Raw genomic sequence first — 18,032 nt, 5'->3', positions numbered from 1 at the left:
GCGATCGGTATAAAGCATCATCTGCTATTTGTTTTGCACGTGGGCATCTCGCTGTACAGTACAACTTAGTTAGCGGTTTTGTTTGTGTTGATTCTTTCGCTCTCAGATTTATTTTTTTTTTCACAAAGCGAAGCTTTGAACTCGAACTCAAAACGCATTATGGCTGCGACTGGAGTTGTTTCGCTCGAGGACATCGTTGGACGTGGGCAAGCACCTACGGAAGCCGAGAAAAATCAAACGCAGAAAGAACTGACAACAAAACCCAAAAAGCCGGAGAGTATGATTCCACGAGGGAAACCAAAATCTGGTAAATTTTGGAAAGTGAACAAGCAAAGGTATGAGTTTTTAATTTTTTTTTATCAGACCCTTGATTATGTAGCACAAATTTTTAGAGCTTCTTCTTTGAAAACAACTAGAGGACTGAAAATAGCAAACTCATTTGAGAAAAAGGAAAAGCTGAGGGCAGACCTGAAGCATGCTAAGGAACTGAGTAGAAGCAGGTTAGAGGAGAGGAAGAAGGAAATTGAAGCTAAAAAGGAGAGGCGAAGGGAAAATCTGAAGAGACGTGAGGAAAATAGGAAAAAATCTGAGATTGTCCAAGTAGTAAGCATCTTTTTATAATTGATATTAATTCAAAATTAGTTCTGGATTTGGGATTTATTTGTACTTATTTGTGATTCAGAGAGTAAGCCACTTAACATAGGTTTTTTAATCTTTAATAATACGAATAATACCAGGAATAATACTCAGTGCGTGGTTGGCCACTTTCTGAATCACCAACATAACTTAAATTAAGAACCCATTTTGCCTTATTTATAGAGGCTAAAAATATCAAGTAGCAGCCTGTAGAAGTTACGAGACAGCGCAAAAATTGTAAATTCCTTTGTTAATGCTATTGATATGGCTAGAAAGTTAAATCGTGAAATGTTTCAGTCTAAATTTCAATAGTTAACTTAATTGTCTTCATTAGCCCTGGCTACAGCTATTGCCTTAATTTGTAATCCTCTCTATTTCAATTTCCAAAACACGGCTTTCTGATTTATTAATTTTCAGATTCGGAATCCAGCAAAAATTAAACGCATGAGGAAGAAGCAGCTAAGGATGATCGAAAAACGAGACACAACTAACATGTAAGGTTCTAATATTCCAAATAAAAAACAATAATGACTGGTTCAGACATGAGTGTTTATTGAACTGCCGGTTAAAGGTTATTTGAAATGCATAATGAGAGCTCTCCTAATTTTTTCTTTTCCTTCAACAAGTAGTATTACTAATGCACCAACATCAATGTAACACAAATTTTTAAAAACTCTGAGAAATCAACACATCTGCTTGCATAAAAATTAAAAGGTCGTAAATTGTGCTAACTGCGGTGACATTTGATGGCACAACTTTTTTCACAATTCGACTTTACAACAACTTGAAAGAGTGCAGTAATTTAGTATGCGTGGTCCTTGATGAAGAGACCAACATCGGCGGCAGCGCCCACAACGGTGCCAGCAGAATACTTGCCTAAAGATGCGTCACCGTTAGCCTGAAATGATTTAATTTGCAATTAGCTTTTACAAATTTGTCTAAAAACAAATTCTATTCATAATTGAAACTGAGCTGCATGTTCATTATTAATTAATTTTTTATTAATATGTGCGGACAAAGAAAAGAAGCTTCTTTTATTTACAAGTGGACAAAGTAATAATTGTATTAATTGGTTTGAACAAACGGGGTAGAATGAGAAATTAAAAAAGCAGCTAGCAGTAATTAACTTGAGAACTAGAAATAAAGTGGCAACAAACCATGCAAAATAGTGTAGCAAAAGGATTTGGGAATTTAGTAGGCGTGTGATTTGACGAAATTTGATTTTGCAGCAGCAGCACTCGAGAACATGCCAGCTGTGTACTTGGCCTGGCAAGCCAATCCGTTAGCCTGAAACATTTCAGTTGGTTGTGCTACAAACACTACAGACAAGCTACAAATCAAGGAGGGTGATTCAGAGCTTTTGCACAAAATTTAAAAAGCAAAATAAAGGGAGCGAAGGTCAACGCTGGTTCAATAAAAACCTTGGCGCGCTTGATCAGCTCATCCTGAGCTGCCTTGATGTTCTCCTTCTTTCCTCCCCAAGCGCGGAGCACGGAAGCCTGGAGGAAAAATGGAAACACAATTAGGTCGTTTTCATTGCTTAGGGCCTTAACAAAGCCCATTTCGTCTGTTGGTATCATCTTAAAAAGTTTTGATATTGCTACAATCTGCATAATGCACAAATTTCAAAGTCCAAAGCTTCACCTGCAGGGCTCTGCCGTAGCTGAAAGTCAGGGACCAGGGCTTCTTGCCCTCGTACTTATTGATGGCGTCGAGGTTGACGGACGCCTCCTCCTCAGACTGGCCACCAGAGAGGAAGGTGACTCCGGGAACAGCGGCGGGCACGGTGCGCTGCAGGGCCTGAACCGTTGCCCTGGCGATCTCCTGGGCAGAGGCCTTGTTGGGGCATGACTGACCAGGAGTAACCATGTTGGGCTTCAGCAGGGTTCCCTCCAGGTAGACGTGGTGGTCGTTCAGGGCCTTGTACACGGCAGCCAGAACGGTCTCGGTCACCTATTGTTGACCAATCAAATTCAAATGTGCAATTTTTCAATGTCACTTATACAAAAAACTTAAATTATGGAAATTTTGTCTGTTCGTGTTTAATATTTACCAAAATAGCCAAGAAATCCCTTTTAAAATTTCATTAGTTTTAAAATCTCACAAATAATAAAATATTAGTTAACAAGCAAAATTACCAAAGCGATTATCTTGTTATGATTACTTGTAATTGCACCAATGGCAAAATTGGCTAACAAGTAAATGGTGTACATTACTATATAGAGTAATTATAACACTCTATGCAGTTATTGTGTATTGTTAAACTTTGAAAAACAAATTTATTTCAACTGTTTTTATTTTTTAAACCAAATTTGATATTATTTTGCCTAAATTTGATTACTATAAAATTGTTTTCAACTAATGACAAAAAAAATTAAATTGCGTTAGACGCGCGCTTTCATTTTAGCGCTGCAATCGCTCTACTACTGTATTCACGCTGGCTGCGCAGTACACGGCCCAGCAAAGAACCAACCATACTGATCGCATCACCAAGTGTGTCTGTCGCTCGGTATGAATTTTTGTCCGCTGCAGTAACAGGAGCGTATGCAACACTAGGATGTTGCAAAGTACGACGAGTGCTACGGCCTAATCAGCACAATTCTCTAACATTTTCACGAAATATCCTATTATTGATTTTGTTGGCAACAAAAACTGAAATTTATCTTTAGAAATTATGAATATCAAAATAGGAAAACGGTTATTTAAATAGCAAAAATCAAGTTTTAACATTTAAATGCAAAAATAATAAATACGGTTTTGGGACGAAATTTTCTTACCTTCTGGGCGCGGTCAAGGTCATGAGTGCCGTCGGGCAGAACCTCAGGCTCAACAATTGGGACGATGCGGTTGGCCTGGCAGATGGAGGCGTAGCGAGCGAGAACATTGGCGTTCTCAAGGATGGCCTAATATTTAAAACAAAAATTGATTTAAAATCGATTTCAATAAAACAAAAATTACAAACCTGATAGGAAGGAGTGTTCTGGCCGATCTTGAGCACGCACCTCCACTTTGCGAAGTCGCAGCCGTCCTTCTTGTACTGGGCGCAGCGAGCACCAAGGTCGTCAAGACCCTGAGTTGTACACTCACCCTCGCTGCCGAAAAGGTCGACGACACCCTTGTCGACCTTGATTCCGGGAATGATTCCCTTCTTCTTCAGGATTTCGGCAAATGGGGTGCCGTTGTCGTCCTTCTGGTACAGGGTCTCGTGGAACAAGATCACGCCGCTGATGTTCTCAGACAAAACATTGTCGGAGTTGAACAACAGCTGGAAAAAAATAAAAATTTCGCATTTTATTTTATATTTTTGGGCAGTGAACTTAAATTCAAACAAATGTTGAAACAACATGCCCATATTTACCACACCACTTTGAACTTTATGGTTGCCTGGCATTCTGACGACAAAATTTTGTCAACGTTAACAGATTTGGACGTGTGCAATCACATGGCAAGAAGGAGCAGAAAATTAAAGACCCCTTGCTTGTTTATTAGTTGTTTGCACAAATAATTAGTCGGTTGACTGAACCTTATGAATAGACCAAGGTTTAATTCTATGACCTGTGTGCCAGGAGAGCATGACTACGGAGAACGTGAATGAATGTGTATGTTCGCAGAGCAAGCTCTCTCGGATACAGATGGGAGAGGGTGGAAATCATGTGTGCCTGGCACCCAGCTGGGGAAAAATCGTCTCGAGGGAGCAAAAAGCATCACACTCCCCGCTGGCATTCAGCAGATGATGCTTTTGAGCAGTTTGGCTACGCTGTGAAGCGCCCCTCAACCCTCGTTTATTGTTAAAAAACAGGCACTCTCAATAGTAACCATACACCGTTGTATGTTGGGACCATAGAAAAGCTACAAGAACGGTCGATGCTTTGCCATAAATCAGTTTCCCACCAAACAGGAGGCCAAGGTTTAAAATTCAAGAAGCCCACACGGGATTTCCACTTGTATATTCATTTATTTTATCACGGTTTGTCTTAAAATCACAACTAAGCACTTAACAATAAGAAATAAGGGAATTCATTGCAGCAGCAGCATCAGTAGATGATAATTACAAAATTTTAAACTGAAAAATTTACTTGCTAGCTATTACTGATCTCCTGCTATGAAAAACGATGTAATGTGACTGAAAATAAACCGGTGAGAGGAGAACCCGTTACAACGCGCTTCATTATTCAGCGCAGGTACCATCATTGATTGACCAGTCCGCAAATATCGAAGTTTTAAATTTAAGTTTGCACGATCGTTATTTGCAGTCAAAGTTTCAGTGAATTCAATAATTAGATACGCTGCTTTTGCTTTGAAATTTCAATTTTAGTGAAATTGAGTGCCAGGGAAAAATAAAACCACAGGAGGCTCAAATAAACGAGAATTAAAACTTCAACAATGAACTTAGTCATTTTTTAACCAAGGATTTTGGATGTAAAAATTTCAAACAACTATTATATTCTTGTAATTTCTTATAACTCTGTATATTTGACTGTGCTGGCAGGCAAATATTTGGGGTCCATTGTTTTTTATGCAAAAGCACACGCAAAATTTTCATCGTTGAGTAAAAATGCTTGCAGAAATCTGCCAAAAATCTTGTCGGCTGTAGTTTACTTGATTATTTTATTATTTATCAGTCATGTGTAGCAATATTCAGGCCGAGAAAAAATTGATACTTATAAAAATATTATAGTAATATTGGATCAACATTAACTCTTTACTAACTGCCACGACCACATTTTGGTTTTATGTCCAAAGCGTTTACTACTACATTATTATTATTTACATTATTATTTGAAGGAAAATTAATTTAAAAATTAGGTTAAATAATCGCAATAACCGTTTCGAAATAATGTCATTATTCTTCTGTTTTCAGTTTTCATCCTATTAAGCCCTGAATAAATGTTTAACGCGTTTAAAAATGCTAACATACCTAGTATACATTTATATTTATAAATTTAAAATCCCGATTGGTAGTGACTTGCTGATGCTTCCTGTTATCCTGACAGCGGGAGCGAGAAAAATACACCCTTAGATACGTCATCCAGCTCACTTTTGAAAGCGAACACGTTGCAGATGGAGCTACGATCTTCAAAAGATTCACTCCATTGTATATTGAATTAGTTATCCTGCTTCCCCTGCCAAGTGGGTGAGAGCCAACCGGCGTTCTCAAAAGGAGGGAATTTTAACAGAATGAAGAAACCTGCAGGGAAAAAATAGATATCGCTGCAAGGAAGCGTTTCTCTTCCCCACCATAATCTCGCTGCTATAAACTATGGAAACTATGGTTTACCGAGGGGAGGTTTTAGTCTTTATAACTCTGAAAAATTTTCAAGCCCTGATTTTATTGCTACTATCCATCCAAAAGACTCATTGGGAGTTCTTTCTCTTGACATTCAATTTGGATGCGTTGCACCCAGACAATTGGCGGCATTAGCCCTCGTTCTGTGACATCTTCAGCTTCAAATTATTTGGTTTTCAAGAGAGATCATGCTTACCATAATTGATATTTGTTCCATTACTTGAAATCCGCGCTAAAATACTCACCAAGCTAAACTTACCTTCTTAATTTTTTTTAGTAAGATGGCGATTTACCCCCGTAGGACAAATTAGAAAAAATTAAAAAAATTAAAAAAGGAACATAAATAAATAAAGAAAAAAATGTTTGAACCAAGAACGAAAGCAGTAAAGGAAAAGGCCGTACCTGGCGGTACTGCCTCCTGTTTTCCTCGTTGTTCTCGGCACCGATGTCGGCAAAGCGCTTGCCGATGGTGGCAGTAGATTCGTCAGCGGCCAAAATACCCTTGCCGGGGGCCACGATGCGGTTGGCAATGTCGCGGAGCTCGGCCTGCAGCTCAGGAGGAGGGTAGTTGAAGTAGGTAGTCATGATGATTTGTGTTTAGTCTGCAAAAAAATATCGCGCGAAGGTTGGTTAATTTTTGTTAAGTGCGTAATAGAAAATTGTACAAAAACTCTTTGTCTTTTTTTGAAGTAGAATTTCAAATAGGACCACAAAAGGTTCAGAAAATCACTATTCGTACCTCTGGAACAGCAGGTGAAATTGAAACACTAGACTTCATTTTGGTGAAGCCATGTAAAAAAATGCTTATTACGTTTGCTAAGAAGTGTCAACAAATACTATTAAGGCCGTGTGCTCCGTAACAGCTAAAAAATCGTGTGATGAAAAATTCCTAAAAGCTTTAAAAACTATAAGTCAAACGATATTGCATCAAACTCAGTTTTTATGTTAAGGAAAAAACGTAGTTATTTATAGTTTTTGGATCTGATAGCACGGGTACTATTTGACGCTTTTTATCACAGTGGTTGTAGGGTCCAGTTTGTTGCGCAATTTACTAAATAGTCGCCAATGAGTGGGCAAATTCCAAGACGAGCCTCCAGCGTCAGCCACTCACGTAGGCCGACCTTGGACCCAGCCCCGGCAACTTTAATTAAGTATGAAACTGCTTATGGATGAGGGCAAACTAAAAAACATGTTTGCGACGAGCTACGTGACGTCTGAGAGTTAAATCCGGATCTGTCATAAAACAATTGATATATCAGTACTGATTTCAGAAAATTAATTCATTCAAGCAGCTGAGAGAGTATGGAGTAATTTTTCTTGTCTCTATTATCTTCATGATAAAATTTTTTGTTCTCCAAGAAATATTTCAAAAAGAAAAGTAACGAGAAAGTAATGGAAATAAATATATGATGTGACCATCTAAAAGCAGATGAAATAATACAGCAAAATTTTACTAGATTTCTAAATACCTGGTTAACTTTATTTAAAAAATTGTAACGAAATATTCTGCTAGAGGACAATCTTGAAGAGCGCGACCTCAAAAAGCTTGACCTTAATTGACCCCTACAACTTTGTGGGGTTGTTGCTGCTGACTTCAGACAAAAGCGTAATTGAATTTGATTGGTAACATCACACAACTTTTGCATCATGACAGAAACTTGGATTTGAGAAAAATTGCTTTCAACAAGATTCCAAAATTACGTAAATCGAAGGTTCACACTCAAATGCCCTAAAAACTCAGTACCGAAAATCAATGCTCTAGAAAGTGCGGGCCGAGAGTCAAACATTGAAATAAGACTTAGTGCTATTGCCCTGAATTAGAAATTTTCGTCGAAAATGTCAAGTTATAGAGGCATAGAATGAAAATAAGCAAGGACATGTCACTCGAGAACATTAAAGCACAGAGACCCTCTTCTAGTCTTACCTGCTGAAGTTTGGGAGAGACTCTGAATTTAGGCGTCCGGCGACCGGTGAAGACGTGAGCAAAAGTGACCTTTATCAAGGGCGAAGAGGTCGAGTAAGGGATACAACTCTCCCTCTAGTGAGCAAATCTTTAATGAAAACCACGCCTTCTTTACGTGATCCGACGTGACCGGTTACATTGATCCCATTCAAAAACAAAACTTATGGTTTTGATCCAAAAATAAAAATTGGCTTTTTCTAAAGTTCAAAATCTTCAAAGATTCATATCACATGCCCACACGAACATCATATTAATTAAAAATGATTTATTTTCCGTACTTTAAAATACTGTAAAATTAAACCGGTTCGTAATTTCGTTATACTGCTTTACTGGCTGTGGCTGCCCACTGCGTTGTTTTGTTACGTTTGCGACTTTGCGGCAAGTTTGGCAACAGCAAAACAATGTCAGACAGCGACGGAGACATGGAGCAAGAAAATCTTAAAAATGCGGGGCAAACCGACGACGAGGACGAAATGGAGCAGGATCCAGATGACTCGGATTCTAGTGGTGATGAGGAGGAAGCGAAACAAGAAAGAATGGTTGCCGAGTTACAGAAAAATGTATGTTCAAACACCATTGAAATTCATGTTTAATACATATTTTGTAATGCCGGTGATTGAATTTTTAAATATTTATTCATAATTTTTACAGATTTCTAAGAACCCCTACAGCTATGATCTTCACATTCAAGTAATAGACTTGCTCCACAAGATGGGTGAGCTCGACAAACTCCGAGCAGCTCGCGAGCAAATGAGCAAATATTTTCCGTTGACAGAGGGTAACCTTCGTTCTTCAAATTCTAGACTTTTTATTCAATAATAATATTGCAGAGATCTGGCTCTCATGGCTAAGGGATGAAATCAAATTTATGGCCAGCGAAGCTGACAGGGAGAAGGTGACCGATCTCTTTGAGAGGGCTGTCAAGGATTATCTGTGTAAGCATTGTTTCCTTTTCATATCAAATGCCTTTGATATGAATGTCCATAATTTAGTCAAGTTATCCTTATAATAGTCACACAAACATCTCGTGAGAATATGAGGAATATATCCCTCTTGCATCCCATGATTTTGTCGATTTTAGCGACCTAGTGAGCCTTTTAAAAAAATTTAATAGTAACAACCAGCCCATTGGCTCGCATTGTTAAGGCATTCTCAGGAGTGTCAAAGCAGGGGGAGATATTTGAGCAGCTCGGGGATCTAATACTGGTTGCCCAATGTCAGAGATGGCAAAAGGTGGTTAGTTAAGTGACTCGAAATGCTCAAATAGTTCGACAGGCTGTGAGGTGGACCGGCGCGGACTTGCCACTTGCTGGCTTTCGCACCCTTCCAGCGGCCTTAGGGACAAATGTCTGGCGTTTCAATAAAAGACCTCAGTGCGCGGAGGCGAAAAGTTGGCCACATTATGACCAAGCTCCTCTGCGGCCACTCGGGCCTCATGTTCTCTGCTTGGCAGTGTTATTGGGACCTGGTTAGCTCCTAGCCCACGGGAAGCACTGAGCAGAGGTTAAAAAAACCACCCCTCATTCTGCCATCATGGATGCACGCATGCTCCTTTTTAAATTTATTTTCTTACCATGGTTGCTCTCATTATTTGTTATCAGGCATCCCTCGTGCCTTTACTGAAGTTCATCATTCTTATTTACTTAAATTATTTCAGCTGTGGAGATATGGCTTGAGTGGGTGCAGTTTAACATAGGAGTAATGGGAAGTGAAGGAGGTATAGAGCGGATTCGAGCGCTCTTCGAACGATCCATCACAGCAGTCGGATTGCATGTTGCAAAGGGTGCTGTCGTTTGGGACGCATTCAGGGAGTTTGAGAACGTCATACTGACCACCTTTGAACCACAACCAGGCAGTGTACCTTCCACTGAACAAATTGAGCGCCAGCGGGCCCAGAGAGAGCGAATTCAGAATCTTTTTAAGAGACAACTGTCAGTGCCCTTGCTTGACATGGAGGCTACCAGAGAGGAGTTGAGAGACTGGGCCATAGCTGATGAAGAGGCCACAGCACTTTATGGCTATGAAAGGGCATTAAGCAAGCTAAAGGAAATTCATCCCTTTGAAGAAAATCTGGTTTGATACTCCTGGGATTGCAATTTTCAACTAATTGTAGGCTTTCTCTTTTTAGTTGAAGAAAGTTGGCGAAGATTTGTTAGCGGAATATAGAGAATACATCAAGTTTGAAAAGAAAGACCCAGCAAGAGTGCAAATACTGTATGAAAGGGCAGTCACCCAGTTTGCCCTGAATTCTGATTTGTGGTTGGAATATATTAAGTAGGATTCTGTCTTATTTTCAAATATTTTCAAGCTGATTTTTCATCTTGTTTTCCAAAGGTATGTGGAGGCAACACTTCAGATCAAAGAAATCAGTCTCCCATTGATTGAAAGAGCACTGAGAAATGTGCCTTGGGATGGCCGCTTGTGGGTTGCTGCCATCAGGTCAGGGGAACGACACGGCACGGAACATATCGAGATGAAAACAATGCTGGAGAATGCTCTGGTCAGCGGCTTAAGCTCAGCTTCAGACTACAGGTCTGTCTGGGAGGCCTACCTGGATTATTTGCGAAGAAGGGTTCCATGGGATGACCGAGAGCAGAAGGAAACAATAAAGGTTGCTATCTTTAAATTTATTAGAGAAAACAGATCAGTGGTCAGCACAAACCATGTACATAAATGCTTAAAAATTTGCTCTATAATTAAACTCCTTTTTGCCGCAGGTCACCAATAATTTAAAAAATTTTAAATGGTTTTGTCTCCAAAATAAATTGCACTCATTGACAGGGGTTTTGTTTTCTTTTGATAAATAACTGGCTCAAGGTGCAATAATTATACTTTGAAATTGAGATTGGAAAAATAATTAATTTTGATTTATTGCGCAGACTAGGGTCGAGGAAATGCGAGATTGCAGCAGTCGCGCTTGTGAACATCTGGCAGAGATGTTTGGTTTAGAGGGAGATCCTCAGTGCACCATTCTGAGGGCGTGGGCCCGTTGTGAGGCTGCGAGGTGTGGAAACCTTGAGAAATCCAGGAGCATTTGGTCAGACATCATGACCTTTGAACAAATGAACCACTCCGCTGCTGTTTGGCTTGAGTACATCCACATTGAGAGGCATGTATAACGAATATTCACTATTTGCAGAAGGATTTAATTTGACAATGGTTTTCCAGGGCGTGTGGAGATGAAAAACACTTGAGGAAACTATTTGGTAGAGCACTGAATTCCGCACGAGATTGGCCAGAAGGAATAGGCGAAGCTTGGCTTAGCTATGAAAGGGAGCAGGGATGTCTTGAGTCGTTTGAATTTTGTTCTGAGAAGATAGATGAAAGGTTTGATAATAATTAATGCTTGCACAAATATCTTTATGCAAATCACATGATTTAGGATGGAAAGACTTAAAGTTCAAAGGGAAAAAGAGCAGGAAAAACTTCAGACACATGCAGTGAAGGACAACAAGATGAAAAGAAAAGTATGTTGACAGAAAATTAATTGTGAAAATTACTAACAAGAATTCTTCAGAGAGAAAGAGATCAGCCAGCAAAAGTTAAGCCTGAATTCAAGAAGCCAGAACCTAAAACAGCAGAGCCGGAATTCAGGAAGCCATCCCCAGTCAAGGATAAGGTTCCTAAGCCAGGAAAGGCTAAGGTGGCTCCTCCTCCTGGATACAAACCTGATGGCAGAGATAGTCCTGAGGGCAAAAAAGCCAAGAGTAAGAGAAAAATCTGCAAATTATTTTAGCTAACTTTAATATTAAATCTATAGCTTTTGACGTGGACACCATCATGGACAAACACATTGAGCATGATTCTAGCAAAGATGACCGTACGGTCTTCGTCAGCAATCTTAGCTTTGATGTAAGTGAAGATGACATTAGAGATCTCTTTGGAGAGAGTGTCACAGAAGTTCGGCTGGTCCGGGATTTCAAGGTGAAATAGTTATATGGTTAAATTTATTCTTTATTAAATTGTGGCTTTCATTCAGGGCCGCTCAAGAGGCTTTGGATATGTGGAGTTGAAGTCCATTGATGACGCAAATGAATCGTTGAAAAAGGACAGAACTCCGGTTGCAAATAGACCCATGTTTGTCTCCAAGTGCGACCCTGACAAGAATACAAGAACCAAACAATTCCACTACAGCCAGGGAATGGAGAAAAACAAGCTGTTTGTCAAAGGCCTGCCCTTTTCCTACACCAAGGAACAGCTGGAAAAGATGTTTGGAGAATATGGAGTTCTCAAAGATGTTAGACTTGTTACCTACAGGTGTGTATCTTAAAAAGAAATATTTATGTTCAATTATCATTTTTCTTGACTAGATCGTAGTGTACCAAATTTGGTGCAACTTTTTCAGAAACAATTTGTAGTGCAGCATTACGCTAAAAGTAACAAGCTGTCTTTTTTAGGCACATGACTATTTTTCTTCATGTTCACTGTTCACATCTTTGTTAAATTGTTATTGGAACGCATGATCGTATAGTAATTTTACTAATTTTTAAATCACATTTTTGGGCTTAAAGCATAAATTTCCACCTAAAATGAAGTCATTGTTCACGTCAAGCACCTATTACTCTATTATTGTAAAAATTATAAAGTTTAAAATAATTATTTTATTTTTCCCAAACTAATTTTTCTTACCACATCCAATTTAAAACAATTGTAATTCAAATTGAACACACATATTTGTGTTTGTGCAGGAATGGTCATTCAAAGGGTCTGGCCTACGTAGATTTTGAAGATGAAGCAAGCGCAGCCCATGCTCTTGTGAAGACTGACGGTCTAGTTTTGGAAGACAAAACTATCAGCGTTGCCATCAGCAGGCCTCCTGAGAGGAAGCAGACATCTCTGATGGCGGACGTGCCAAGCTTGGGTGGTCGGCCAAGAGACGCACCTCGACCTGCTGGCGGAGGAGGCTTGATGATGCCCAGAGCGCTGCGCCTGACTTTGCCAACTACTCCAAGCAGCAGTGCATCGCCAGCGCCGACAAATGGGGCTGCGTCCACAGAGAAAAAGACTAATGATCACTTCCGCTCCATGTTAAACAAGGATAAGTGATCAGGCGTCAAAAAGTTGTCTATTATTTAGGTGTTCGGAGTGAAACACCTTTGGTTCTCACAAAAAAAAGTTTTATTCCAAAAGTGAAGCATTTTTGGACCTTCTGTGTCTATTTATGAATATGCACATCAATAATACTACTGAGTAAGAAAACTTTTTCTGTTCTAAACCAATCCCAATATTATATGTTATTGATTCTCATTTAAAAATATCACATAGTTCCTATTAGTACGTTGTGGTGGCGCTGCAAAAGAGCGCAACCAAAACAAGTGCAGAGGGTAAACAGAGCGTGTTTATTTTCTTGTTAAATTTTCGTCTCAGCATAGAATTTGGGAATGGGAATGCTCTGTATTTGTTGGTTTCAATCGTGAGTAGCGCAGTTCGAATCTATGAATCTGTGATAGAATTATTACCCTATGATTCCCTAGATTCCAGCTTTGAGCTCAACCTGTTTGCCAACAAGCTGACCGGCGCAGCTTGGTTTTAAATAATTTAGACAGATACTATAGTATAGAAGTAATGTCAAAGTCAAAAAAGCAAAAGAAGGAAAAGAAACACAAGGAAAAGAAAGAGAGGAGGAAGAAGCACAAGAAACACTCAAGGTCAAAATCGCCACCCATGATTGGCCCCTCTTTGCCCACTGAAATTGGTCCTTCAGTGGGACCGCTGCCTCCAGCAGTGCCCACGAGCAGCATGGTTCCAATGACCAAAGAGCAGTGGGAAGCTAAGCAGAGTCAAATTAGAAGGGTGCTAGATCCTGAGACTGGAAGAATGAGGTATGTCGTCGGCCCCTAATTTATTTTAGCTCTAAGAAGTTGACTATGATGAATTATATTTTTAGACTTATTCGAGGCGAGGGTGAAATAATTGAAGAACCTGTCAGTCGATCAAGGCAAAAGGAGATCAACAAACTAGCAACTCAAAATGATGGAGAAGCCTTCCAAAAGACTTTGGCTGCCAAGCTGAAAGTGAAAGTTTCGTGCCACAAGCTGAAGAGATATTAAAATTTAAGTTTGTCACGGCAGGACGGCAGGAATATGTATATTATTAATATATTTATTACATAAATGGGCTCATTTTAAACTGCATTATTATTTGTTACAAAGTAAAATGCTTGGAAAAATATTTGTATACTGACCGATTTGAATCATTATAATAAAGAGATTGAACCTGTGAAATTTTTGTGTCATTTTACCCATAACTCACCAAAATTTACACAAAACCTTAGACTTTAAGAAGAAAAATTCTTATAATTTTGCAAAAAAAAAACAATGTTTTACAATCTAATTAAACAAACACCTGAAAAAATCATACGATGGTAAAATATTTGGAAGTTCCACCTTTCTGCTTAAACCGTAAAAGTGGTTTCCCCGCTCTTCGCCCTTCCTATCCTGAATCATGCGAGCACATATATTTTAGTGAATGAATTTCACCGCTAGAGGCGGTGTCGTCTCTGTAAAGACCTCCACCCACCTTTTCTGACAGGCGAGTCAGAGTCACTTCAATTTCAACACTAATTTCTTTCGGCCAGTGCCATCGGTCGCGGTATTCCATCTGAACTTCTTTATTAAAGACTTCTCTAGCCCCCTACGGTCGTGTTGACGGACCAGAGTCCGCGACCATTGTATTTACTGCGATCTGTCCGCATTCCCCTGGTAAGTACATAGTTCTGTGTGTATGTAGATATTTCTGTAAGAATAAACAAGAACGCCGCACCCTATCCGGTTATCAATGTTTTCCTTGTTTTCGCAGAAAATATGGTCGAAACGCACAGTTTCGGAGTCAACCCGATTACCTGTCACGCCTGGAACCACGACCGTTCTAGTAATACTCGAACTTTTTGCTTTAATTTAGTTCTAAGTATTACAATTAATTATTTTCAGGGCTGGCATTTTCCCCGAACAACAACGAAGTCCACGTATATCGTCGAGTGGAACTTGAGTGGCGCTTGGAGGATGTGCTGAACCAACACGACCTGAGGGTCACTGGCATTGACTGGGCCACCCGCACGAACAGGCTGGTTACCTGTGCGGTGGACAGGAATGCGTATGTGTGGACTCAGGGGGATGATGGGCGCTGGAGGCCCACCCTCGTCTTGCTTCGAATCAATCGGTAAATTCATTATTACGGCCATGACTTTAATAAATGAGGATGGCCGTGAGACCAATTTGCAAGGAAACACTCGTTTCAGTCATTCTTTAAAATTGAGTTTTACATTTTGAAAATGAGTTTGTGGCTTTTGGGGTTATCATGTGAACGTGATTACTCTAAAAACTGGATAACATATATTCCACGAATCTGCCCAATTAAAAATTTTCAATTTACATGATTGAAGTGGTCTGAACAAAAAGTGTGAGCACTCCATATTCGACATTCACAGCGGTTGATAAAAAAATCTGATCCTTTGGTCACCAATTGCCTCAATATTTCAATGATCTGCCATAAAATTACCCCTAGTGGTATCTGCCGCGAATTAAAATATAAAATACATAGAAGTGTGATTTTTTTATTAAATATATCAGCCCTCTTTTAGCGAAAGTGCTGAATTATCATGTGTCTTTCAGTGCTGCAACTTGCGTGCGTTGGTCTCCGCTTGAGAACAAATTTGCTGTGGGAAGTGGAGCTCGACTAATCTCTATTTGCTACTTTGAATCTGAGAATGACTGGTGGGTCTCAAAGCACATTAAGAAACCCATCCGGTCAACTGTGACGGCGCTTGACTGGCATCCAAACAACGCAATAATCGTTGCTGGATCGGCTGACTTCAAGGTGAGTTCTTTGCATAACACAAGGCAACACAGAACTTTAGGCTGGTTTTTATTTTTGAAAAAGGGGTAGGAAGCAGGAAGCCCTAGGATAAAGACGCTTTATTTTGTTATTTTCAATGAACAGTAACATTGGCAGTGTTGTAGGGCTGCGTTTATGACACAATTCTCTCAGCATGAACGCAAATCATGTGACTTAACGATTCTTTTGCTGAGAAATTATTTGTGGACAAAGCTTTAACTCAAATTCTGAATTATCTTTTCCTTTAAATTCGGGATTCACCTTAATCCAAGAAGAATTAACAAGTCTTACTGGTTGAAGTAAATATCAAATTTACTTTTCTAACATTCATTTTACAACAGGCGAACGAACAAGGAATTGCTTCAAAATTGAATAATTCTCATCAGAAAAAATGCACCTTCGGTTTTATAATGTTTAAAAATTAATCTTACGCTGCAATATTTAATTAAAATTAAATTTAAAAATTTTACCATTGAGTTAAGCACTGATTTAATATTTGATATGACGGGAAAGGTGCAGCCAAAATAATTTTTGGTCTAGGGTGTATCATGTTGGACGCACCGGTTCTCGTTAGATCACCAAAGTTATGCAACACTGATTGCAGTTAGTAGATGGATGGGTGACCGCCTGGAAACCCTCCCTACCAGCTTCATAGCTCTAGGCCGACTCGCTACTTGCTGGTTTACACCTTTCCAGCATGCGTGATTTGGCTTCACGGGACGAATGTCTAACGTTTCAATGCAGTCCTCGGTGCAGAGGCAAGTGGCCCTTCAGTGGGCTGGGTCCCTGTGCGGCCTGGTGCGCCCATGTTATCCGTTCGCGGTGTTACTGGGACCCTGGTTTCAGCATTTGTGCTAGTGCAGTGCGCGCCCTTCCCGGTCCATGGACAGGGATTAAAAGAGCAAAAAAAATTGAAAGTAGGTTTTGGTCATTGTTCCGTTTGTCAGCTATCCAGCTATTATAATTTTTACCATTCATAATTTATTTAACTTTTTATTTAATTACATGAGATATACTTGAAAAATTCTGAGAAATTTGTATCAGAGTAATAAATAATTATTACATTCATGTTACTTTACCTCTCACTGAAATAAAATCATTACCTGGTTCCTGATGGTTGTTACAGGTCCGCCTCTTCTCCGCCCTGATCAAAGACATCGAAAAAGCGCCTGAGGCTAACGCTTGGGGTGGCCGCTCTTCCCTGGGTGCTCTGATCGCTGAGTTCCCTGCTCCGGGAAACAGTCTGGGGGGCTGGGTGCACGCTGTTAGCTTTTCCGCTGACGGCAATCGCGTGGCCTGGGTGTCGCACGACTCCTCGATTTTCGTGGCCGACCCTAAGCGGCCGCCCACCAGGCTCAAGACGCAGTTCCTGCCTTACAGGGCAATCACCTGGGTGGCGCCGGACAAGATGGTGGCTGCAGGACACGACTGCTCCCCCTACCTTTACAAGGTAACCCCTGATGGCCAACTCGTGATGGTGTGCAAGTTGGATGTGTACAAGAAGAGGGAGGCCGGAGGACTTAGGTATGGAAATTAATCTTTTGAATTTTGTTATTTAGATACGTTTTCAGTTGTCAACATATTAAAATAAAATCCTGTTTTTACATATCCAGTGCAATGCGCAAGTTCCAATCGCTGGACCGCAACGCTCGCATCGAACCAGCTGACACCTCTTTGGACTCGGTGCACCAAAACGCGATCACCAGCATCTGCATCCACAAAGGCACCAAAGAGGCGTGCGTCACCTTCAGCACCACCGGCCTTGATGGACAGCTCGTCATGTGGGATGTGAACAACCTCGAGTCCGCAATCCAGAATTTGCGCCTCTAGTAAAGCTTTATTATTGTCTATTAAGCACCGCTCATTCCTTCTACTTCCTAAAAACTAACGGATTTGTATCTAAGGTTTTATTATATATTTAATGTGAGTATTGGAACGAATAAAAATTATTTAAGATTGCAGGAGTTTATCTGAACTTGTTTCAATAATTATTGCTAACCTTGTTGACTGGGTTAAATTTTATTTAAGCATGGTAAAATATATAATAGATCCGAGTTTGAACTTGAATTTTATTTATAAATTATTTTAGTTGGAAGGGCGCATGAGGCTTCCTTCTCGATGACAAAACGTTCACGACAAATCAGCTTACAACACTGAAAGGTGTTTCCAGCGATTATTATCATTGACTGAACACTGACGATGTACTCAGCATTCATCCCTCTGTAAACTAAGTTGATTAAAAACCGCACGCAGTCGGTGCTGCCGCGGGTAAGAAGCGAGACTAGTCGGTGCCGGTGGAGCGCGCTTAGTTCT

At 40.0% G+C, this 18,032-nt stretch overlaps 5 protein-coding genes across 6 annotated transcripts; 4 read left to right on the top strand and 1 right to left on the bottom strand.

Moving 5' to 3' along the window:
* Positions 1-47: 47 nt before the first annotated feature.
* On the top strand, positions 48-1,175 carry LOC135935159 (coiled-coil domain-containing protein 86). Its single transcript, XM_065477275.1, has 3 exons — positions 48-335; positions 393-603; positions 1,054-1,175. The coding sequence occupies exons 1-3, from the start codon at positions 160-162 to the stop codon at positions 1,132-1,134; spliced, it is 468 nt and encodes a 155-aa protein (XP_065333347.1). The 5' UTR covers positions 48-159; the 3' UTR covers positions 1,135-1,175.
* On the bottom strand, positions 1,165-8,006 carry Ald1 (fructose-bisphosphate aldolase). Of its 2 annotated transcripts, XM_065477267.1 has the most exons (8): positions 7,848-8,006; positions 6,326-6,525; positions 3,599-3,901; positions 3,414-3,539; positions 2,281-2,589; positions 2,058-2,135; positions 1,794-1,923; positions 1,165-1,534 (listed from the first exon to the last, which is right to left on the bottom strand). In XM_065477267.1, exons 2-7 carry the CDS (start codon positions 6,506-6,508, stop codon positions 1,828-1,830), a joined length of 1,095 nt encoding a protein of 364 aa, XP_065333339.1. In that variant the 5' UTR covers positions 6,509-6,525; positions 7,848-8,006; the 3' UTR covers positions 1,165-1,534; positions 1,794-1,827. The 2 variants fall into 2 exon arrangements, with proteins under 2 accessions (XP_065333339.1, XP_065333340.1); XM_065477268.1 differs by lacking the exon at positions 1,794-1,923.
* A 250-nt stretch (positions 8,007-8,256) lies between these two features.
* Rnp4F (RNA-binding protein 4F) lies at positions 8,257-13,085 on the top strand. The gene is made up of 13 exons (XM_065477253.1): positions 8,257-8,446; positions 8,538-8,664; positions 8,717-8,821; positions 9,544-9,959; positions 10,015-10,160; positions 10,221-10,497; positions 10,766-10,995; positions 11,055-11,213; positions 11,269-11,353; positions 11,404-11,593; positions 11,647-11,810; positions 11,866-12,143; positions 12,575-13,085. Exons 1-13 carry the CDS (start codon positions 8,288-8,290, stop codon positions 12,930-12,932), a joined length of 2,694 nt encoding a protein of 897 aa, XP_065333325.1. The 5' UTR covers positions 8,257-8,287; the 3' UTR covers positions 12,933-13,085.
* A 101-nt stretch (positions 13,086-13,186) lies between these two features.
* LOC135935160 (ADP-ribosylation factor-like protein 6-interacting protein 4) lies at positions 13,187-14,110 on the top strand. The gene is made up of 3 exons (XM_065477276.1): positions 13,187-13,299; positions 13,361-13,708; positions 13,774-14,110. Exons 2-3 carry the CDS (start codon positions 13,452-13,454, stop codon positions 13,934-13,936), a joined length of 420 nt encoding a protein of 139 aa, XP_065333348.1. The 5' UTR covers positions 13,187-13,299; positions 13,361-13,451; the 3' UTR covers positions 13,937-14,110.
* Positions 14,111-14,409: 299 nt separating this feature from the next.
* Positions 14,410-17,688, top strand: Arpc1 (Actin-related protein 2/3 complex, subunit 1A). The gene is made up of 6 exons (XM_065477425.1): positions 14,410-14,587; positions 14,685-14,756; positions 14,816-15,044; positions 15,497-15,701; positions 16,846-17,243; positions 17,333-17,688. The coding sequence occupies exons 2-6, from the start codon at positions 14,690-14,692 to the stop codon at positions 17,547-17,549; spliced, it is 1,116 nt and encodes a 371-aa protein (XP_065333497.1). The 5' UTR covers positions 14,410-14,587; positions 14,685-14,689; the 3' UTR covers positions 17,550-17,688.
* Positions 17,689-18,032: the final 344 nt, after the last annotated feature.

This window comes from Cloeon dipterum, chromosome 2 (genome assembly GCF_949628265.1).
Source record: "Cloeon dipterum chromosome 2, ieCloDipt1.1, whole genome shotgun sequence".
Classification (NCBI taxonomy): domain Eukaryota; kingdom Metazoa; phylum Arthropoda; class Insecta; order Ephemeroptera; family Baetidae; genus Cloeon; species Cloeon dipterum.
Note: the sequence above shows the minus strand (reverse complement) of the source record. Positions and strands in the feature narration are given on the sequence as shown.